Source organism: Daphnia carinata, chromosome 9 (genome assembly GCF_022539665.2).
Source record: "Daphnia carinata strain CSIRO-1 chromosome 9, CSIRO_AGI_Dcar_HiC_V3, whole genome shotgun sequence".
NCBI classification, from domain to species: domain Eukaryota; kingdom Metazoa; phylum Arthropoda; class Branchiopoda; order Diplostraca; family Daphniidae; genus Daphnia; species Daphnia carinata.
Genome location: NC_081339.1, coordinates 3,557,477 through 3,578,224, shown reverse-complemented (window position 1 = coordinate 3,578,224; position 20,748 = coordinate 3,557,477). Strand labels below are relative to the sequence as shown.

Below are 20,748 nucleotides of genomic sequence, written 5' to 3'. Positions count from 1 at the left end.
CGCCTGTGTCCATCCCATAATACTTTGATGTTCTCCTTGCCCTTTGTCTCTTCCTCGCCCCGTGCATCCCGTTCCAATGGGGATTCTTTTATTATTATTATAATCAGTGTCATGAAATGTCATAGAGCGTGCAAATGGGTCTGTCGTATGTATTGTGTATTGTGGTGACACCTTTTGAATCTATCCTCCCTCATCCCTTCTCTCGTTTCAACCCATTCTTTGTTTCCCGTTCTGTTTTTTTTTTCACCCTTTTTTTTTGATTCAGTGAACCGGAGGATAAAGTGACAATACATCTTTACCCATTGTTACCTCAGTTTCGGATGATCTGAAGTAACAGACATTTAATAATCCTTGCTTCGTATGTTACAGTAAATCGGGCGCTGCTAACGTTTAAATTGACAGCTGTTGGATTTTCCAGGATCGTTTGTACTTCCCTTCCGTAAACTAGGTAAGAAGAAAGAAACGCTTTTTCAAAGTGAAGAAACACTGAAGAACACCAAAAGAAATCCTACACTGGCAGCTGTCGAGGAATTGCAGGATGTCGTCCAGAATTGAATCTTTAATGACCACAACTTGTTTGGCCATATTCTCCAGTAAGGACATGAGGCATCTCTTAGCGTAAAACCTAGCCCGGAAATTCAGGTAAAATGCAACTTAAATACGTTATCTTCCAAAAATTGCTACAAAAATTCTCTTACCAGGTATCGGTCCCAAGCTTCTGATGATATGGTTCCAGACTTTTGATCACGCGAGAGATGCCAAATTCGTAGTTGCCTTTGGAACAATACAGTGTCCTACGGAAGAGACAATCAGTGAAAGGATATTGATACATCGTTGGCCTGTTCTACATACCCAATAACCAGGTTAACTATAGACAAATGAAAGAACTTGGATTGAGGATTTTCAAGACTTTTCTGCTCTTCTTCTTTCTCTAGTTTCCTAAGAAGTTCTTCAGCTTCTTCGTTTTGTGACGTCACGAGATAGCAAACGCATAAATTGGCAAGCACCACGGCACTGACATCCAAGATCTGCAAGAAAAACACTTCATCAAGGTGATACAACATTTTACCATATAAAATAAACATACATTATCGTAATTTTGCTTAACCAGGGGCTCGTAGAAACTTGTGGCTTCCCGAAACTTGCTTTCTTGCATGAACAAAGTGTGCGCGACATTCAAACGCCAGACATCTGCATCTCCGCAAAGTTCTGCCGACTGCCGGAAAAGTTTCTCTACTTGAACGTAGTTTTCTCGATCCCAATAAATTTTAGCTTGATTCATCAAAACGGGCAAGTAACTACCGTAAAACATCGCTTAACAACTGGAATTTAAGGTAAGTTCAAAACCCTTATATTCTTACGTCTCCATGGCTTGTTCGTGCGCGAGCCCAGCTGCACTGATGGCGTGCGAACTCTGTTGTCGTCGAGCTTCTTTCAAGTTCGTACCGGTACGTCGAACCGTCTCCCCGTATCGAACACAAAGAGCGTCAAACTTGGCAAAGGCCTCTTCCGGTGACGTTTGCTGAATGATGAGCGCCTCGAGAAAATCAAACACGTACTAAAAAGAGAGAAACGTCGATCGTTAAAAAGCGTAGTGACGTAAGAGAATTGTTTACCGGACTAAGGTGTTTGTAAGTCATGTCTGCGTGCTCCGCCATCAAGTCGGCAGCCAAGTCGAAATATTCGTATTTACAGTAGAGGAGAAGCAGATTGGCGAATGTTTCAGGCGGGCAAACCAATGGCCCGGCACCAGTCAGTCGTGCCTCGGGATTTTCAAGTTGCTGTTGCATTTGTGTTACTTGCTGTAAGAGGAGGAACTGAAGTTTGTCGAAACTTTCACTCGGATTAGCATCGGCTGTTAATAGCGCCATGTTATGTAACGTCACCGGATCTAATTCCGATTCCAGTCTGGGGGGCATATCCGTCAGCGCTTCTTTGGCTCCGTCAACTAAAGAATGAATGGGTTACTAAGTAATGGATGATGAAACTGAAAAATAGATGCCTTACAATTCTTTAGTTGATACTCTGTTGCAGCTTTAAGATTGAAAGCTTCAACAAGGGCACTTTTATGTAGCGCTAGCGTGTTGCCAACCGACCGAACTTCCAATCCTTCGGTTGCCATGCCTACACTCAATTCCGGGTGATCTCGAATCCCGCGTTCGATAATGTCAGCGATAGACTTGATGGCGGGTGCGTATTCTTTCATTTTGTAGTGGCACACTGCCACATTATAGAGTAATTGGGGTTCGAAACCCGATACATGCACGGCACTTTGGAACTTGTTCAAGGCTCTTGAATAGTCTTCCTCCTACAAATTTTCGTAACATTTCTCGAGAATTTACATGCGGAATGCGAACGTATTTGAAATGCGCTTACTTTGAAACGGATACATCCCATGTTAACTAACGTATCAACGTCATTGCTGGAGCTCAGGGCAAAACATGCGTTCACGGTATTCATGGCTGCGGCCAAATCATCCTCGGCAAAGCGAATGGCTGCTTCTAGTTTTAACACTTTGCCCTTGAGTTTAGGATCCACGATTTGATTGCAAACCTTCAACGAGCTTCCATAAAGGCCGGCTTCGTAGAGCGACTGGGCCCAGTAGAGTCTATTTACAAGATAGAAGTAGATTAAAACCAACGAAATGCGGATATTTAGCTAACCATAGAACGACGTACTTGTATTCTTCTTGCTCGCTATAAAGACTGTACAGTTGTTCATAACAACTGGCAGCATTGAAAAAATCCTGGATTTGGAAGCAGCAATATCCTAATAATGACAGCCCTGCTTTTGACTTAAAGAAAAGAGACGTTTAAAACAGTTAGGTAACTTAATTTGCACTGCGTTTGCGTACTGTTGGGTTGGCATCCACAATTGTGACAAGGGTGGTGATAGCGTCGTGGTATCGCTCATCTTTGATCTGTTTGAAAGACATAGAAAACATTTTTGACGTTACAGATTAGTGATGCACATTTGTGTATAAAGTTACCATACTGTAGATCGTTTTTGTGAATTCGCCGTCTTTAATGTTATTGAAAGCCATGTCTAAACTCGCTGAAAAATCTTTGAAGCAAATCTAGTGAATGAAGTCGTACAAAACCCAATGTTTTTGTTTGAAACTGGTTGCCATGACAACATCACTAGGTGAACCAGTAAAAACCTACTGCGTGTTTTGTTGTTAAAACAAGTTTCATTCAATGGAATACTAAACTAGGTTAGCAACACGATCACTTACACCGTAAAGAAATCTATTCGTTTTGTAGAGGAAAATACACCGACAGCTAGGACACACAAATACACCCACACCACTCATTTAAATGGGACGAAAAAAAGAAAGGCTATTTTGACAGGGATTTGATTGACTAGTCGAGGATTACATTTCCATTTGCCTACACGCGTACGACGACAATTATAATTAGAAATAGACTCTGTTTCTATCTAGAATTATCGAGTAGGGTACATCGAAGGCACAGTCGATCGCATTACATGTAAAGGTCGGTGGATGAAACGAAGTTCAAAAAAGGTGAGAAAAATGAGAACACATCGTACCCAGAAAGGAAATCAAAAGCAGATTAACTTATGATTTTAAACGGACATAAATGCCTTAAAAAACACACCTTGTGAACTCGTGGCAGTTAACGCCTGTACCCAAAGACAGTAAGCTCACTAGAGTGTGCGCATGGAATTAAGACGTTTAATCCCCGATTTATGCGATTGGTTCACGTGACAATTTGCAGATTTCGTGCGAATCGAACTTTTTGGGAGACCGACTTGCCTGCTATTTTTAAGTGACTCTTGTCTACTGTATCACAATATTCCCACCATACTGTGCGACTGGGCTTTTTAAGTAGAAAGTATCGAAACACAAAATTTGTTCTACAAAGACGCCTGGTCGATAAGAACTACAACACTAAAATTGATTTAATCTTACCCTAGTGCAAGGGTACTTTACATGTGACAACTAGTCGATGACGGTGAGAGATAGGCACAGCTCTCTATCACGAGGATCCCCCCACCCACCATTTCCTTTTTTCAGACGAAGTGCTTTGCTACCCAACATATTTTTGGTTCTCAAAGTTGTTGGGAAAAGGGTTTCGGCCTTGCGCGCAGCCCTCAACGATGTTTCTGCTTTCTGCAACGTTGACGTGTCAGACGCACAACTCGCTTTACGGTGATGGACCCCACTGTCAAGAGAATATAAAACTGTAATTAGAAAAGCACGAGAAGGTAAAAGTGACATTGAAGAGGCGTACCATTCGCCTATATGGAATATTCGAGGAGCTTTCAAGACTAAAGCTCCCAAAATGAATTTCGTTTTCCCTTTCTCGTTGGGAAAATCGCCGAATAACGAAGGCAGACACTGTTGTGCAACGTGGAGTAGGGACCAGTCCCAATTGTAATCGTCCACAGAACAAAACATTTCAGAGCATTTTTGGAAATTTTGCCAAACTGAACGATTGAATGCCATGCCCATGTTATGTTTGCTGGACGCCCATGGTAACAATTCGACCTAAAGGAAGTCGGGGGTCAGGTTAATAGTTTCTTTTAATGCTGTTGATTCGAATTACCATATTCGATGCTTCCCGGTGGTTAAAGTATTTGGGATAAGATCCTAACGAGAGAATCTGGGCTTGATTGCAGAAATTGCATTGAGACCCTCCTCTAAGTAATGTCTGTTGAAGCCAAAGTACATGTAGAAAATCTTCTGCAACATAATGATCCTCTTCCATAAAAATGACTGGACCTGTTAAGAATCGTCCGATTAACTTTTATTAACCGTAATCCTAATGATTCTTTATTATTTACCATCGTAATCACGAAGAGCTCTGATTTTTCCAAATATGAAATTGGTCTTCCACCACCAGTGATGCTTGGTTTGACTGTATCGCGCTTCACGATAGTGGCCGTATAAATCTGGAGTTTCGGCGTTGCTACATCCGATCGCAATCGCCCTGATAATGAGGTATGGTAAAATACATTCAAACCGCATTATGAGCAGTACAATAGCCAATGTTTACCGTTCTTTGTTAATATCCCTCGGACAATCTGAAGGAGAGTCTCCCGGAAAACTGGACGGAAAAAGTTGAGTGGAATAGGGGAAATGAATTTGCATCACATTTGCAAAGGGAATGGACTGGATAATTTCATTCAGTTCTTCACTGTAAATGTTGTGTGAAAATACAAGTAAAGCTCTATCTATCCAAGCTGCTTGAGATAGACTTTGAAGTAGTTTCCTTAAGTACGAAATCCGATTGTGAACCTAGATAAAAACGCGAATCGTTAAAAATGTAACGTTAAGCTAGAAACTTGAGGAATAACGTACTTGAATTGTAATCACGATTCCTTTTGGCCAAATTTCAGTTTCATTAACTGGTGGCCATGAAATATGATTTGAATTCCAAATTTTCTGTAAAAATAATAATGCTTCTTTGCTTAAAGAGAACAAATAATTAAAGAACCATTTAAAAATACCTGTTCATTGTTTTCAAGAGTTATTTTTTCCATCAGTTCTGGAACAGTCAGGTTTGTGGGTTTGGCAAGTTCTATATTACTGAAGTTTGGATGATTTAATAAAACTGAGCTGCTATTAAACCTAAACGATTAGAATAAATACAAGTTCCGACAAAGGCAGATACCACAACCAAAAAGGTAAGGAAAACATGTTAGGATCAAAGTTCCCAAGCAAATTCAAATGATACTAATATCCCATTCATATCCACTATTACTGAATGTCCCTAGATTAGGAAAGTCTAAGGGACTTAATAAATATATATTATTATAGGACATTGATAACAAAGGAAGTGGTAGGGTTACAAAATCAGGATACCACAGCCAATGGCAAGAATTTCCCAGAGAGGAAAAATGATAAAGAACTTAGATAGCTTACCTATGTTCAAAGTCAATTTCAGCTCCACGATAAATGAAAACTCCAACATGGAGCCATAGGAGAGAGACTACTGCCAATGTTAGGCATACCCTCATCAAGAAACTCTTGCGTAGCTTTGTGACAAGAAACATTTTCATCTGGTTGATGGTGAAAGGGAGACTTTCACCGTCTCTCAAGCCTCCGAATTAAAAACTGTCACTATTCAACCGAGGTAGCGGAATAAGCACAAGTGATCAAGAAATGAATAAAAAAATAGATTTGGGGAGATTCGGTAGAGAATTCATTGTAGGATAAACAAATCTCTAGAAGCCATGGTACAGAATGAAGATGTCAAATTTCCGGAAGAAAGCCAAGGAGAAAGCGTCCCACTACACTCAACGACACAAACGCAGGGAGAACCCCGAAGCGGGCCGGAATTTCTCCACTGCTTTCCTACAACTGAGATCACGAAACTGATGAAAGTGGAACCAAAATACCGAATCCCGAACGAAAAAGCAGGCCAATCATGCCAAAATAAACAAGGAAGACGAGTTTATACAGGGCGCCTCTAGCGGTCGCATGCGATTATTGAAGTCAAATAAAAAAAGCATGAGTGCTACCTCCTTGTTTGGCATTGTTTCCACGTTACAAAATGTCACTAAGTTATCCAGGATTTCAGATGAACAATTTTGAAAACTCATGTTAATCTAATCTCATGTAAAACATGGTACAAGAATATTCTTAAAAAAGAAGCTTGAATAACCAGCACTGTGTGAGCCATGCTGTCTTCCTAGTCACTTGAAATAACAACAGACATCTTCCATGACGTCTTCCCGCCAAAAGCTATACCTAAACTCTTCCACAAAAATCTACTATATCTTTTTCATTTTTTCTGATGATTTAGGGAACTGTTTCATGTTTTAATAATGAGGACGCTGCTGGTGAACCAAGCAGCACAAACAACCCAAGAGAAGTAATAGATTAGTTCTCTAACATGCAAGAGTAATTACATGACTTACCTTGTCAATAGGTATTCTAACTTTTGGTACTCTTGGAGAACACCATCCGAAAAAAGAGTAACAGTAGTCAACGCCATGATCTGCATTATTCCCATGTGTGTAAAAGGTATGGTTTTCTGTGACAATCGATTAGCTGTGACTACTAATTTAGTGTCTTGCTTGCTTACCCACAGAAACCCACTAAATCGTCAGAACATTTCTTACCTTGGAAAGCAGCAAATGGTAAATCAGAAAATAATTGAGCAATACCTTGGCTGCAGCATTGGTCAGGACACATTGGTTCATTCATATTCCAGTTGCTGGTGGATGAACGCAACAACTTAATCGCAGTGTTTCCCGTGAGTATAGCGGTAAATCCGATTGGAATTGTTGCACACTTACTGCGCATCCTGATTACCATTTATTCGCCAATGTGGAAATATCTGGTAAACAGGTTTTGTCGCATCCTTAGGTTTAAGTTACCCACAGACATTAGTCGTCAAATTCGAATGCTACTCCCAGCAGGCTTTTATAGACCAACAACGTGCCGTTTGTTATTGAGCTTGAGCATGACTTTTGAAAGAATCCCACCGAATTCTTAACAAATGTCAAGCTCAAAATTACTTCTCACGATTATATAAGGAAATGCGGCTTTAATTTTATTTGCTTAAATAGTTTTGCTGGTCGGATAATGCGAGTACAGTACAAAGGTCGTCTTTGAGGGAACTGCATAAAAAAACTTTTATTTTGTAGCTGAGTAACACGGACTTTGGGGATTGATTGGAGCTATTCCCGTTTTAAGATTCCTCCCTGTAGAGAATTTATTTGTTACGAAACTGAAAAAGTATCGACATAGGTTTACTGACTTGCAACTGTTGTGATTAGTTGGGATCATCGACGCACGCCCCAACCCGTTACGGCTGAGGACATCCATAGCTGTTCGTAAAACAGAAGGATCCGGTTTGATTTCACGCGTTAATATCCACGTTATTTCTGCGTTACACGGGTAATTAGAGGAAGCCGAGTTCAACCTTGCTTTGAATGATGATTGTTACTTACGAGCATTAACTCCTGCCCTTGTAGAACAGCTCCAGACGACTGCATAATTTGTGTAGTCAGTGTCCAGCACCCAGTAAGGAACGTTTTCTGGTGAGACTATTTAAGTAGATTTTTCTTCAAGTTTACGGGAATATTTTAGTCTTTTGCTCAATAATCACTTACACGTGGAATCTTTAAAAGTAAATTCAAATTTTCCCGGGCTCACGAGTTTTCCGATACCTTTTACAGACACGAATCGGCTGATTCTGATAGAACGATGCAAAAACAGATATAAATATTTTTAAATCGACGTTAAATGTAGAGAAAGCTCACATAGAAAAAGAAAAATATTACATTGGAAGGACACGCTGGCCTTTGTTGTGAACGAGAATAGTATCATCGCCATCTAAGGTGTAGGTTTCGGAAGCACATTTCAATCCCGAATCCATGATGAACCAGTATCTTCTGTTCTTCATATTTTCATACCAAGTTCCGACGTACTGTTATCGGGATAAAAGATTTTTAAGTGAGAAAGAAATGCTGTAGTTTTTAGAGAGCTCTAAGAAAAATTTACCTTGGTCAAGTCGAAATCCTTTTTCACGTCAACTGTAGGACATCGTCCCATATTCAACGTTTGACAATTTATTACCCCGGTCAGCGTGGCAAGCAGTACGGTTAGTGCAGTACCGGAATGCATTGAAGGTTTAAGAACGTGAGTGTCTTCGCGATGCTACAAGAGATTAGCTTAGACTGGCTATGCGGACGCGGGATGTTTGAATGCGAGTTAATATTATATCTTCCTCGTCTGAGTAGGTCAAGTAACACATTCAAAAATTCCGGTCAAAAAGTCGCAGTTTATTCACACGTATACCGTTAGCATGGCCATAGGCATGGTCGTAAAGACTGTCGTGTAAATATTTTTACTATGCGACCTTTATCACCAGATACTAAAAAAAAAAGCTTGGTTGTTAAATACGGTATATTGGTTTTGTCGCGTACATGGAAGGAAACCGCACGCTGTGTCATTATTAAGTTAACAATTCAATTATGTATATGTTATGTTATGCACAGCTAGGCGAATAGCAATTACGAAGGCATCCTTCGATGATCGTGTCTGAAAAACGATTAAATTTGAACGACATTTTAACAACTTGTTCTGATTTGCGTGTTGTTTTGGATCCTACCTGCACCTGGAACGGTGATTAGTTTTAACCATAGACGTACGGCTAAGGCCGTTACGACTGAGTATGTCCATCGCAGCTCGAACGACAGAAGCTTCCGGTTTGATTTGACGCGTTAGAATCCACGTAATCTCTGTGTTATAAGAAAAAATTGACAACTATAAGGCAACTGGCATTTAACGTTTTTTGCACTTACCGGCCTTCATTCCGGCATTTTCAGAGCAGCTCCAAACAACGGCGTAGTTTTCATAATCAGTATCAAGAATCCAATAGGGCGCGTCCTCTACCGCCGTACCATGTACTTTTAAATTTAAATCATTATTGTTTTATTTGGTATCACAAGCAACAATAGAACTAAAATCTCCTACTTGTTACGTCATTAAAGGTAAATAGAAGTTTTCCTGGAGCCACATGTTTACCAACAGCTTTTACCGACACGTAACGATTGTTTCTGAAGAGTTTCACCAAAGGTACATAATTCTAAACCAATTACTTAACAGAAAACAAACTAAAATTTAATCCAATATCTTACAGAATCCGCTGGCCTTGGTGATGCATGAGAAGAGTGTCATTGCCGTCCAAAGTGTAGGTCTCTGAAGCGCATTTGAGTCCAGTATCCATGATGATCCAGTACCTTCTGTTTTTACTGTGTTCGTACCATTTTCCAGCATACTTTCAAAATTGAGAATCACAGTAAGTTTTCATTAACTTTGTCATAACTTCAACGAAAGTCTTTATTTACCTTGGCTAAATCGAAATCCTTTTTGGCGTCGATATTAGGACACCGTCCCAGCGTCAACGTCTGGCTATTGACGAAGCCAATCGTCATCGAAGCCAACATTAGAACAATAACAGGATGCATTTGACTGTTTTTAAACTCGGACTTGACTGAATCGACAAAACAGAATTCAAGGTTTGTTATATCCTCAGAGTAGGTCATATATAGTAAATATTTTAAGGAAGAAATTACGATAAAACAAGTTTTCGTTAACAAACAAGTCTACCGTTAGAATGGCTTTAGACTTGGGTCATCCCATCTGTTTTGCTTCTTCAATTTAAAGAGAAGTTAGCTATCAATTTTTTCTGACATTGCTAAGCGATAGGTGCGGGAAACAGGTTAATAATGAGACTCGTAATCTACGTAAGCACATACACTCATCCCTGTATTTTCGGAATTTCGATTAAGTGTAGTGTCTGACGTCTTCTCTAGCTTGTTTCGCCCAAGGCAAGCAACATTATGTCCCTAGAACAAAATGTTATATTCCATTAATTATGTAGCTGAGGGAGTTTTTGTCGATCAACATCGTAGGAATCCACTTATTATACCAGTTAATAAACTGCAATCATTGAAACCAAGTAATAGTGAATACAGATATCACTGCAGCAAGTTCCGTTAGCATATATCGTAAGCGCATTCAACGGCCGTTAGGGTCATGACGAAATAAAGTTCATCATTAAATTGAATATCCACAAAACAGTGGCTGAAAAATAAATTTGCAATGGAAATGCACCAAGTAACCCGGTTGACCCGCCCGTTCAACCCCAGCCCCGAATGACGCGCGTCATAGCACTTAGGGCTCGGCCCTGCGTTGATCTGTTTGGTTTTATGCTGATCGGGTTAGTCATTTTGTTTTCCATGAAAGGTCGACTAGGTTACGGAATGTGTTTTTTCTTTGCCCCGTGCCCCGTCGGGCTTTGGTCGGCTTGCCTAATTGGGGTGCGTAACCCGATTACAAGCAACTTACAGTTTGAATCAGCATAGTAGGTCTGTTTATCGCCTATTATTGATATAACAATAGACGGCAGGCCACTCAGCCTATTTTAGAAAATGAGATTCTTTAAACACAACTGTTTAAAATGTCGCCTGGTTGATTCCCGACACCACCCGCTGGAAAAATATCTGTCATTTTTCGGGGCGAGTGGGGCTGCCTGATCATAATTGATCGGGGCTGAGCTCTAGCCCGAAGGTCTGACATCACTGCGCTTTACTGACATTTTCCACGGAATGGCAACGCTGGTTTCATTCAAATTTCTGCCGTTAAAACGTTAATTCAAAGGCATCATCAGTAAAGTGGACCCCTAGTTGAGCTCTCGACTAGGCCGACATCAACATTTCCTGCTTTAAATAATTTTAGTAATTATAATTTAGTAAACTACGAAAGTTTTGAATTTTCCCTTAAAACTGTCAGGGTCTTCCATTGTGACTTTGCACTGTAGCTGCTTTCTAATCCAAAGTCTCAGAGACTGTCTTATTTACGTTTCAGCCAAACAAAGGGATGGCTAGCAAAATACCTGCTTTTACTTCGGGACTAAAACCCCCTTCTGCTGCATCTTCACTACCTCATCTGGCCAAACGCCGAGTTCCTGAAATGACTACATCCCAGCCAACAGAGAAACGTCCAAGAACAACGGATGACACTCAAAGTAAGTGAAATACTATTGATTAAATAATCCAAACCTATATTCTCTTTCTTATCTCTAGTCAGCAACCCATCAGCTAATAGATTGGTTCGTTCCAAGTCTGTCAGTAACCTAGCCACAGCTGCCCCAAATAGCAAATCAGCACCTGTGTCCCGAGCTCCCTCAAACACACTTCGACCTCAAACATCCTCCACTCTCAGCCGTGCAGGTAAATGTTCTTCAACATGAGCCTAACTTCCAGTGTTTGAGCTGTTTTTTCATATTCTTGCATTATAAATTTACAGCTTCCCGTCCCACTGCTTGTGCCAATATCACCAAAAAGGTTGAATCTATTTCAAATGCCATCTCCAACAAAGGTGTTAAAGGTGCAACAAATCATTATCTTTTGGTATGTTGTATGGTAATTTATTAGTTTAATATTTAGCCAAACCTCAAACATTGGAGAGCCGTATGATGATCATTGAGAAGCGTCTTGGAGAATTAGAAACTGAAAATGCTGAGAAAAAAGACACTATTACAGTACTGGATTCATCCAAGAAGAGTTTGGAAGTCCATTTAAAAGATAAAGAGAGTGTAGTAAATATCTTGTCAGAAGAAATTGACAACCTGAAAAAAGAAATCAGGTATTTGAAACTGCAGTATGGAGTTTATTCATCCCATTAATTTATTTTGTTCGTACTCTAGGACCTTGGAAGTATCGAATGCCACTGAAAAGAGTTTACTGGAAAATAAAATGCGGGAATTGGAATTTCAAAAAAGTCGGGCGGAACGCGAGCGGACCAACTTGGAAGGAGAGTTGATCGCTTCGCAGAAGGAGATAGTGGGACTCAAGTGTTCTATTGCTGAAATGAGCTCAGCCTCTGCTGGCTTGCGTGCTGAATTGGAAATCATTCAGCGACTGTTGAACAATGAAAAAACTGATAACATGCAACTTCGAAACAATCTTTCCGCGGCAACTGCGGAAATTCAAGAGCTACAGGTAAGGCTGTTTTATTTAATTTTAACTGTGTTCCATTCACTGAAGATATTTTTTGAAGACTCGTTTGCGACAAGAGGAAACTCTCAGGCGACAGTTGCACAATACGGTGCAAGAATTAAAAGGAAACATTCGAGTTTTCTGCCGAATCCGCTCAATCATTCCTTCAGACAAAATGCCTTCAGGAAAAATTCCCCATCTAAATGTTCTTCATCATCGCTCGCTTGAAGTTCACAAGTTAAACGCTGACATGACATTAAACGAAAGCGCTATGAATGCTCCAGCAAGCGGCAAAGGACCATCTAAATTCGAATTCACTTTTGATCGTGTATTCGGCCCTAATTCTACGCAACAGGAGATCTTTGAAGAATTATCGCAACTTGTTCAGTCAGCTTTGGACGGTTACAACGTTTGCATCTTTGCGTACGGCCAGACCGGATCCGGCAAAACTTTCACGATGGAAGGTAAAGCATTTTATTATTTTTAAATATTTTTTTCAAGATAAAAGCGCTTTATGCTTGTTTCTTTAAGATATTTATAGATGTTTATTTATTGTCATTATTCTTGTTTTGTTTTTCAGGGGGGACATCAGGCTCGGAATCAGACGGCATGATACCTCGTTCAGTGCGATTGATTTTCGCCGCTTGTGAATCGCTCAAGTCCAAGGGTTGGGTTTACAAGATTGAAGCATCGTTCTTGGAAATTTATAATGAGCAAATCCGTGATTTATTGGGGTCTTCGGGGGGAAACCATGAAATTCGCGTTGTCAATAATGAAACTGTTGTAACAAACTTAAAGGTGAAAATTCTAAATCTTATCTCCTATTGCTTTTCTTTTTAAATACTCAAATAACGGTTTTTGTTCCACAGGTTGAAGAAGTTACAAACGAGAAACAAGTGCACAACTTGCTTGCTAGAGCCCAACAACAAAGAGCAGTTGCTTCTACAAGTTGCAATGAGCATTCGTCGCGTAGTCACAGCGTTTTACGCCTAAAATTAACAGGAGTTAATGACGATACGGCTGAAACTTCAAATGGTAATGAGTTAATATACTTCCTTGACAAAGCATATCGTAAACACCTGGTCCTTTTTAATAGGTATCCTCTACATGGTTGATTTGGCAGGCTCCGAGCGTCTCAAAGAGTCTGGTGCCACTGGCGACCGACTTGTTGAAACTAAACATATTAACAAATCGCTTTCAAACTTGGGCAACGTTATCATGGCGCTTGCAACCAAAGAAAGTCATATTCCCTACCGGAACTCAAAGTTAACATTGCTTCTTCAGCAGGCTTTGGGTGGCAGCGCAAAGACACTCATGTTCGTCAACGTTTCTCCCAGGGAAAATTGTATCAACGAGACCGTTAACTCTTTGCGATTCGCTGCCAAAGTGAACTCCTGTCACATTGGTACTGCCGTCAAAAATAATAGTTAAATCTTTTGGTTGGGCATTTGAACTTCACAACACGATTGCAATTTATCCTATTTTTATGGTAGTATAGATTAGTACTTTTTGAGAAAAAATTAATTTACAAGACTTTATCCCCCTCCTATCGCATCTATGCAGTACTTTTATAATACTTCTCCGGATCATCATACTATCACACGAGTTTTGGCGAATGTTAAAATATTTGCTTGTATTCCTTCCTGCGTATATCATTGATCTCTTTTCCTTCTGCAAATAAAGTAAACGGCATCGTCTGACACCCAGAAAAGAACGAAAACAAAACAATTAAATTCGTTTCTTTTCTAACACGGCTAGAAACGAATAGAACTATATGGCAACAATGCAAACTGTTGCTATGGAAACAAGTATACAAATAAACATTGGCACGTCTCCCAGTTGTGGTCAACAGTAAAAAGGGAAGAACTATGATTCGAAGGAATCGGGCTGCTTGTGAATGCTGAAGAAAAGAAACTCGAATTAAGTGATATTAACTATATAAGAACCCTTTGTGCGTTCGCAAATCCACAACTTCTATTGACTTACTTAGACTTGATAGAACTGAATCATTTTGTTGTCTAAACATGATTCTCGTATGGTTTCTGCGAATTTTTGACAATTAAGTAATTGATTTAGTAGTAAACTTGCCAAATCAATACTTATTGCAGCTTTTGAGCAGAACAATCTATCAGGAGTGGCTCAATCCACATCTGTATAGGTTGATACATTTTAGTAGGCTACATTTTCACTTTCTTGGAACTGTGTAATTATTAGGTTTGTAAATTACTCGAACTTACCAGAATTTACAAAGTCATTTTAAAATTTAGAAACTTCTTGCATCATCTTTTCAACATCCCATTTAAAATTTGTCTTACTCCTGAAAAGCAAAAGTTTTATCAAATGCAATATTGTTTGTTGGTATCTACTGACAAAGCTTCTCTATGATTAAAAAAAATTACATGACAAAACTGTGTAGACAGAAAAACATTTCATGAAACTTCACTTTTCTCAGAGTTACAATGAATATATCTTCGACAAATGTTTTGGTGAAGTAAAATCTTCATAGAATTTGCAAGAAGGGTTTCTCGTGTAAAAAATATATATCTAAAGCATTGTGATGATGTCCTTGCTTTTGTTGGTTGTTATGTATTTTGCAATGTTGCTTGTCCCCAAAACCCACAATCTTTAACTTAAGCAGCCTGCTTTTCGACTTGATGGACGCGCTTGGTTGGTTGAAAATTGGGTCTGACGGATACGCAGTTCGTTTCGAATCGGACGAAGAAAAATATGTTACCTGTCTCACCGACATGGCTTCACTTTGGTGTCAACAACAAACCGCTAATGAAATCATGAAACGATGTCAGGTACATAGCTCTAGAGTAAGAGTATTTACTTCCTTATCTGCACGCTTTTATTTTTAGGATTTAAACCCATTGATTGAGACAACAGCAAAAGGTTTGATTCGACAACTTCGCGCTGTGCTGGCTAATAATCCCGAAAGTCATAATCTTCGTGTGGATTCCAATAATCAAATAGCTATTTTGAGAATAGAGTCTCGCTTGGAGAGTAATCTCCCTTTTATTTGGGAATTCGATTTGACACTGGAAAACGCTGATCAGGTAAACTGCCGCCAAATAAAATGATTTGCCTTTTATCGTAATTGCTAATTTAATTCATAGTTTCGTTCTTTTGTAATTCGCCCATTGTTGGCTATGCTAAGTGAGGCCGTAAGTATAGAAGACGAGCTGTGCACCATCATCAGAAGCAAAGATAAGCAGATTGATGACTACAAAGCCTCTGGTGCATCCGTATCCCGACGTAAGTTCGACAAAGAAAAATCTATTAATAGCCTACTATCATGATCACTTTCTATGAATAGGGAATTTGGAAACAAAAGAATTCAACGCAGAGGCCTTCTTCGCGTCACGTCCATGGCGTACAATCGATGAGAGCGTCAAAGAGGATATAACAGCGCTATTTTGTCGGGTCGTCGTTAGATTAAAACAGCTATATTCTACCATTGCCAAGAGGATTTTATCACAAAAACTAATGCCTGTTCTAAACGAATCATCAGAATCAACAAAATCAATTTCAGAAGAAATTGCCACCCCAAGAGAGTCGTCGTCAAAGGTCGCAAATCGAAGCGACACAAGTGTCTCTGTTGTTAACATCTCTATCTTTTTTCCGTGTTGTAGGAAAGTGAAACAAGCCGGGCAGAAGCCATTAGAAAGCGGTTATACGAAGAAGAACTGAATGAAATGGCTAAAAGCGCAAAAAAGGCCAAAATTAAGAAGATCTTGTAAATTTTGATTACTATAGGCTTTTTCCATTTTATATAATTGCATGGTAGCGTGACATTGGCTTTTGTATTATTCAATTAAACATCAACTGTACATAGGGCAACCATAGCAAAGGTGTTAAGGCATTGCCCACCGAATCACCCCAAGGGATTGATTTTCCCATCACCTTGGCATTAGTTTTTGTTTTCCTTACCTTTTTGTTTTGATAGTTCTCAGAAAGCTACAAATTTTCTAAATAGGCAGTTTGTCGGCACGTAAGAACTTGGGGAAAGGAAACTAAAATCCATTGTGGCCCCTCCTTTTCTTCGGTCACATTTTCTCACTCAGCCTCCAAGTCTAAAGGCTACCGTTGAAGTGGAGCAATACGACACATACGTACCGCAACCGAGCAGTTCAACATGTGTCTGTCTTCCAAAAAGTGTTGTGTTTAATTGTTAGTGGTTTATCACTGACCTATGGTAAATCCTAAATGATTTTTACTGTTTTCCTAAGCATGCTGACGCATAACTATCGCCTTTGAGCGTGTGGTAGTGTTTGTTTGAAGATGCAAAACAGTGGAATGGCTTAAACACGTTGTAAGAAAAGACAGGTTTGGTTCCTTGCCGTTTCAAACGGCTTTCTTCCCAACACTATCAGTATCCTTGTGACAGCTGTCCCGATTCAACATAAGGGTCAGGTGAGGCTGGAGCGCTTCATGGAAGAAACAACTAGCTGGAAACCAGGTCAGTACACAAACCGTAATTTACCCATTGAACCGGGAATTCGTAGCTTGTGTATCACTAAGTTAACTTGTTTGGCTATCGGTGTTAAACTGGTTCAAAAAATTGGGTTAAACTACAACTAGTCCACAGCCTTTTGTTATTGAGCGTTTAATCCTTTCAAAAGGGTATTATTATGAAAGTTTTAAGTGTGGAAGTGAAAAGGTAAATAACTGAGTTTTCATTTAACTGGAGGTATGTTGTTGCTTATCCGTAAGAATTTTCATACTTAAGAAGAGTGAAGAGAGACACAATCAATTACGTTCGATGACAGGAAACCCCATCTTGCTAGGACGAATGCCAGTAATAATTTGGACGGTTCCCCGAAGTTCAGCAGATAAAGGTGCAGCTGCAAATGCCCGTTGTATCACGCTAACAAGTAATAGTGTCTGTTTACAAGTTATAATCGGGCGTCTGGTAGTTAAATGAATTGCAATCCTACCACCGTACGTTATTGGCCGATGCCAGCAGCGTTTCTGAGCTGGTATTCCTCAAAGTTCAACGGACACAAGTACAACTAAAGCATGCCCGTCTGTATCAACTTAATTTGTAAATTTCCGTATATGATGTATGGTGTAGGTCACTGGTATCGTTGGGGTTACAGAACGCAGAGCGTAGGCACATCCGCTGCGGATGTGATCATGTAGGTTTCACCCATTGGTATGCATCAATTTCCAGTAGAACTTACTTACGCATTGTGTTAGGTGTAAAATATAATTAAGGTCTAGAAATATTATCCAAGTCATTCCAGTCCATTAAGGGTTTTTTTCACTAGGTTTAGCGCAACGAACGAACAACACCTTCGTAACACGAAGGAGTCTTTTTTTGTCTTTCTACATTAGTAGAAGTAAAACTGTTTCCTTCAAAAATGTGATGTATATGCGCAAGCACACTTGTCTGCATCATCCGCGAATACAATTCCAGACAACTTCTACAGACTTTTCTCAACACGCAGCTTAGGGTTGAGAAAAGTCAGTGTTCAACCCCAGGCAACTTATAGTTCAAAATGTCAGACACAGACACAAAGGGGGGAAACAACTTTTTGATGCTAGCAGCTCTCCTGTCATATCCCATAAATAGAATGTTGAGGGGTTTCGAAGATATTCCCCATTGGCGTAACCAAAACTTACGAAGAGAAACCAGTCTTTTGAAAAGAACCATGATAGTGATGCATCTTTCTTGTTTCGCTTCCTGGAAAACCTGGCTCCCCCCAGGTTACATGGCGGAACACGAATTTTACATTACGGTAGAAAAAAATAGAGCATCGCGTGTAAACGCAACAGCATTCAACTGAGCATTATTTCTTTCTTTTCATTCCTTTATTGGGAGAGATGGTCCACTCAAAATTAACTATTCAAAAACCTTGTCCATACCCATAGTTTTGGCCTATTTTAACAATGAACAACAACACAATGCAGGTCATCAAGCCCTTGATAGCATTTGCATTGCTGGCGTTGAGACGTGAGTGTGGGCGTTGTAGTTTTATATACAGTTCATACCAGATGAACTGCTGGACTCTGTCAGCAGACATTGCCAACGAAGGTTATCATAAGTCTTCGAACTTCCCAGCGCATCATCCGCAAGATCTGCACTCTCCAAAGTCATATTCACATTTGGACAATTCACTAAGAGCTAATCAGCTAGAATTGATTTCCCATAAAATTGCAAAGATCGTCTCGTTCAGTCTATGAACAATGGCAATGCGGAACATGCATGTTGGAAGCGGTGATAATGCGCTTTGATTTTCGTATTGTAACAACATTTTTATTTATTCATCTTTTAACAACAGATGGTCAAATGATTTCCATTCTTTGTGCTGTCGTCGTTTTCTGTCGACTGTTGCCAACTGGGAATGGGTTTCCAGTAATTGGTGACCACGAGACATCCGAATCAGGAAACGTTGAGAACGCGATTGCTCCGAAAAAAGTGTACACTTCTTCGATGTTTGAACATTGGAGTAAATCTGCATGGAAATGTAAGTTTCATTTTTAAATGTGCTTTAGTTCTAGGTCTGCTTTCTTTTAAACTTTTATATTGAGTATTGGCAATGAAGTTTCTCCGTATTAGTGCTCTGTTCGAGTGTAGTCAACTTTAATGTTCATTCTTTGTCGACAATTGAAAAGAAAGTATGCTTATTAAGCTGTTTAATTATGTTTTTTGTTCTCTTTATTTTGCAGCGCCGAGCTGGAGTTACAAAGGTAAGACAAAATCAATTGTAAATTTCTTTTATGTTGGTGCACAGTATTTTCAATTCCATATCTTCTAAATTTGGGGAGGGGCTGAGACAAAATAAAACTTGTTCTAATTACGATTAATTCAAAAAAATTTTTTAATCCCCTATCGTCAAGATCCTGCCGCTTGGGCAAGTATACCAGGTTCATCTTGCGGTGGCAACCAACAATCACCAATCGATATTGTTCCGAAATGGTCGGTCACGAGAGCTTATCCGAAATTCACGTTTCACAACTACGGAAATTTTGATCAAATGAATGCAATAAACAACGGACACACTGGTCAGATTCGTCATACATCATCCTCTTTTAAAATATCCAATCCAACGGTCACACTTGCTTTCTTATAAAATGAACATCCTTATGACAGTTGTGTACAGTCTGGACATCAACACTCCCGCAGATAGAATACCCTACATCACAGGTGGCGGATTGAACGACGAGTACCGGTTCCACTCTTTCCATCTGCATTGGGGAAGCGACTCTTCTAAAGGTAGTGAACACCTCATCAAATCAAAAAGGTATCATCTTTATTCATTTGCGTATTACCATAAAACTTATGAATCGATTACGTTTTTGCTTATTCCGCTTCAAAGTTATCCAGCCGAGTTGCATTTGGTTCATTACAACACCAAGTATAGTAGCTTTGCAGATGCCACAGGGCACTCAGATGGGCTGGCTGTCTTAGGAATTTTTATTAAGGTAACCTGGAACATTACATCCTGCATACCTTGACAACGATCCAATCTTGATTTTCCATTTGCAGGTGGGATTAGCTGACAATGAATTTTTCCAGCCTTTGGTCGACCAATTGGGCGATATCCTTGTTAATCAGGACGAGACTACTTTGACCAAGCTCGTCTCATTCCAAAACCTTTTGCCTCAAAAGACGACTTCATTCTTTCGCTACAGCGGCTCGTTGACCACGCCCAATTGCAATGAAATCGTTACCTGGACGGTTTTTGAAAACCCAATCAAAGTTTCAGAACGACAGGTGTTAATCTAAACGTGAATCTTTGTTTGTAAAACTATATTTAATTTTTATTACAGCTGAATAAGTTCAGAAGTCTCAGTGACGCTGAGGATGAACAACTCGTGAATAATTATCGTCCAGCGCAGCAGGTGAAAGGACGCATTATCTATTATCGACGCTATAATGGATGCGAACTTAAACAATCTTGGCCTTTGACGTCCACGCCCTTATTGGATATCTTCAAATGGGGTCAATGTCAACTTTACTATGCCTTATCTTGGCAATAAAGCAAATTAGCATCTGCTGACTGGCATAGAACGTCACCTCGATCGTAACATGTCGCTTGTTGGAACAATCGTTGCAGGATCAATGATGTTCATGTAACTATGATTTGTTACGCTTTACATTACTTTTAAATTAATATATTTATACGACTGAGAGACTTAATACAATTATATAAGCTAATTTAAATGCATGCTATTCTTAGATTAGGGAGGCTTAGTACTTTTCATCGTATTGATTACAGGAAGACATGCGGATGGTTGTTGACATAGAACATGCCTTTT

General features: G+C 39.6%; 6 protein-coding genes and 1 long non-coding RNA gene across 9 annotated transcripts; 4 read left to right on the top strand and 3 right to left on the bottom strand.

The window, feature by feature from the left end:
- Window positions 1–139: 139 nt before the first annotated feature.
- On the bottom strand, window positions 140–3,126 carry LOC130688650 (intraflagellar transport protein 70A-like). The gene is made up of 12 exons (XM_057511644.2): window positions 2,990–3,126; window positions 2,855–2,920; window positions 2,679–2,794; window positions 2,377–2,608; window positions 2,008–2,308; window positions 1,617–1,948; window positions 1,362–1,558; window positions 1,088–1,298; window positions 853–1,028; window positions 699–794; window positions 513–625; window positions 140–444 (listed from the first exon to the last, which is right to left on the bottom strand). Exons 1-12 carry the CDS (start codon window positions 3,041–3,043, stop codon window positions 311–313), a joined length of 2,028 nt encoding a protein of 675 aa, XP_057367627.1. The 5' UTR covers window positions 3,044–3,126; the 3' UTR covers window positions 140–310.
- Window positions 3,127–3,231: 105 nt separating this feature from the next.
- On the bottom strand, window positions 3,232–6,399 carry LOC130688666 (alpha-1,6-mannosyl-glycoprotein 2-beta-N-acetylglucosaminyltransferase-like). The gene is made up of 8 exons (XM_057511667.2): window positions 5,888–6,399; window positions 5,473–5,593; window positions 5,324–5,407; window positions 5,019–5,260; window positions 4,807–4,952; window positions 4,569–4,744; window positions 4,254–4,510; window positions 3,232–4,184 (listed from the first exon to the last, which is right to left on the bottom strand). Exons 1-8 carry the CDS (start codon window positions 6,022–6,024, stop codon window positions 3,962–3,964), a joined length of 1,386 nt encoding a protein of 461 aa, XP_057367650.1. The 5' UTR covers window positions 6,025–6,399; the 3' UTR covers window positions 3,232–3,961.
- A 74-nt stretch (window positions 6,400–6,473) lies between these two features.
- LOC132088317 (uncharacterized) lies at window positions 6,474–10,001 on the top strand. Of its 3 annotated transcripts, none has more exons than XR_009421809.1 (6): window positions 6,474–6,839; window positions 6,897–6,991; window positions 7,059–7,235; window positions 9,469–9,553; window positions 9,618–9,776; window positions 9,864–10,001. It is a non-coding gene; the product is annotated as an uncharacterized LOC132088317 (long non-coding RNA). The 3 variants fall into 3 exon arrangements; XR_009421808.1 differs by having other exon boundaries at window positions 6,476–6,839; window positions 7,059–7,223; XR_009421807.1 differs by lacking the exons at window positions 6,474–6,839; window positions 6,897–6,991; window positions 7,059–7,235 and having other exon boundaries at window positions 8,974–9,553.
- LOC130688659 (apolipoprotein D-like) lies at window positions 7,555–8,887 on the bottom strand. The gene is made up of 6 exons (XM_057511659.2): window positions 8,477–8,887; window positions 8,257–8,402; window positions 8,086–8,168; window positions 7,924–8,019; window positions 7,731–7,857; window positions 7,555–7,674 (listed from the first exon to the last, which is right to left on the bottom strand). The coding sequence occupies exons 1-6, from the start codon at window positions 8,597–8,599 to the stop codon at window positions 7,662–7,664; spliced, it is 588 nt and encodes a 195-aa protein (XP_057367642.1). The 5' UTR covers window positions 8,600–8,887; the 3' UTR covers window positions 7,555–7,661.
- A 1,126-nt stretch (window positions 10,002–11,127) lies between the features above and the next one.
- On the top strand, window positions 11,128–14,180 carry LOC130688651 (carboxy-terminal kinesin 2-like). Its single transcript, XM_057511645.2, has 9 exons — window positions 11,128–11,507; window positions 11,566–11,712; window positions 11,789–11,869; window positions 11,929–12,127; window positions 12,189–12,483; window positions 12,542–12,944; window positions 13,061–13,278; window positions 13,350–13,515; window positions 13,577–14,180. The coding sequence occupies exons 1-9, from the start codon at window positions 11,360–11,362 to the stop codon at window positions 13,909–13,911; spliced, it is 1,992 nt and encodes a 663-aa protein (XP_057367628.1). The 5' UTR covers window positions 11,128–11,359; the 3' UTR covers window positions 13,912–14,180.
- A 222-nt stretch (window positions 14,181–14,402) lies between these two features.
- Window positions 14,403–16,323, top strand: LOC130688657 (non-homologous end-joining factor 1-like). Its single transcript, XM_057511657.2, has 5 exons — window positions 14,403–15,284; window positions 15,342–15,539; window positions 15,600–15,738; window positions 15,800–16,050; window positions 16,116–16,323. Exons 1-5 carry the CDS (start codon window positions 15,135–15,137, stop codon window positions 16,221–16,223), a joined length of 846 nt encoding a protein of 281 aa, XP_057367640.1. The 5' UTR covers window positions 14,403–15,134; the 3' UTR covers window positions 16,224–16,323.
- Window positions 16,324–18,657: 2,334 nt separating this feature from the next.
- Window positions 18,658–20,569, top strand: LOC130688971 (carbonic anhydrase-like). The gene is made up of 8 exons (XM_057511993.2): window positions 18,658–18,703; window positions 18,768–18,953; window positions 19,156–19,176; window positions 19,327–19,491; window positions 19,580–19,730; window positions 19,806–19,911; window positions 19,976–20,203; window positions 20,260–20,569. The coding sequence occupies exons 1-8, from the start codon at window positions 18,673–18,675 to the stop codon at window positions 20,467–20,469; spliced, it is 1,098 nt and encodes a 365-aa protein (XP_057367976.1). The 5' UTR covers window positions 18,658–18,672; the 3' UTR covers window positions 20,470–20,569.
- Window positions 20,570–20,748: the final 179 nt, after the last annotated feature.

Excerpts from the sequence above, each read along its gene's own strand:
- LOC130688650 (XM_057511644.2), bottom strand. The coding sequence starts at position 3,043 with ATGGCTTTCAATAACATTAAAGACGGCGAATTCACAAAAACGATCTAC. Across the intron at positions 2,795-2,854 it reads TTGTGGATGCCAACCCAACA|TCAAAAGCAGGGCTGTCATT; the intron begins GTACGCAAACGC and ends CTTTTCTTTAAG. Across the intron at positions 1,299-1,361 it reads CACGAACAAGCCATGGAGAC|TTACTTGCCCGTTTTGATGA; the intron begins GTAAGAATATAA and ends GTTTTACGGTAG.
- LOC130688666 (XM_057511667.2), bottom strand. The coding sequence starts at position 6,024 with ATGAAAATGTTTCTTGTCACAAAGCTACGCAAGAGTTTCTTGATGAGG. Across the intron at positions 4,511-4,568 it reads ACCGGGAAGCATCGAATATG|GTCGAATTGTTACCATGGGC; the intron begins GTAATTCGAATC and ends GACTTCCTTTAG. Across the intron at positions 4,185-4,253 it reads ATATTCCATATAGGCGAATG|TGGGGTCCATCACCGTAAAG; the intron begins GTACGCCTCTTC and ends TTCTCTTGACAG.
- LOC130688659 (XM_057511659.2), bottom strand. The coding sequence starts at position 8,599 with ATGCATTCCGGTACTGCACTAACCGTACTGCTTGCCACGCTGACCGGG. Across the intron at positions 8,169-8,256 it reads GGCCAGCGTGTCCTTCCAAT|AATCAGCCGATTCGTGTCTG; the intron begins GTAATATTTTTC and ends TCGTTCTATCAG. Across the intron at positions 7,858-7,923 it reads AAGGGCAGGAGTTAATGCTC|AAATAACGTGGATATTAACG; the intron begins GTAAGTAACAAT and ends CGTGTAACGCAG.
- LOC130688651 (XM_057511645.2), top strand. The coding sequence starts at position 11,360 with ATGGCTAGCAAAATACCTGCTTTTACTTCGGGACTAAAACCCCCTTCT. Across the intron at positions 12,484-12,541 it reads CGGAAATTCAAGAGCTACAG|ACTCGTTTGCGACAAGAGGA; the intron begins GTAAGGCTGTTT and ends TATTTTTTGAAG. Across the intron at positions 13,516-13,576 it reads TACGGCTGAAACTTCAAATG|GTATCCTCTACATGGTTGAT; the intron begins GTAATGAGTTAA and ends CCTTTTTAATAG.
- LOC130688657 (XM_057511657.2), top strand. The coding sequence starts at position 15,135 with ATGGACGCGCTTGGTTGGTTGAAAATTGGGTCTGACGGATACGCAGTT. Across the intron at positions 15,739-15,799 it reads TGGTGCATCCGTATCCCGAC|GGAATTTGGAAACAAAAGAA; the intron begins GTAAGTTCGACA and ends TTCTATGAATAG. Across the intron at positions 16,051-16,115 it reads CAAGAGAGTCGTCGTCAAAG|GAAAGTGAAACAAGCCGGGC; the intron begins GTCGCAAATCGA and ends TCCGTGTTGTAG.
- LOC130688971 (XM_057511993.2), top strand. The coding sequence starts at position 18,673 with ATGGCAATGCGGAACATGCATGTTGGAAGCG. Across the intron at positions 18,954-19,155 it reads GAGTAAATCTGCATGGAAAT|CGCCGAGCTGGAGTTACAAA; the intron begins GTAAGTTTCATT and ends TTTATTTTGCAG. Across the intron at positions 19,912-19,975 it reads TCTTAGGAATTTTTATTAAG|GTGGGATTAGCTGACAATGA; the intron begins GTAACCTGGAAC and ends TTCCATTTGCAG.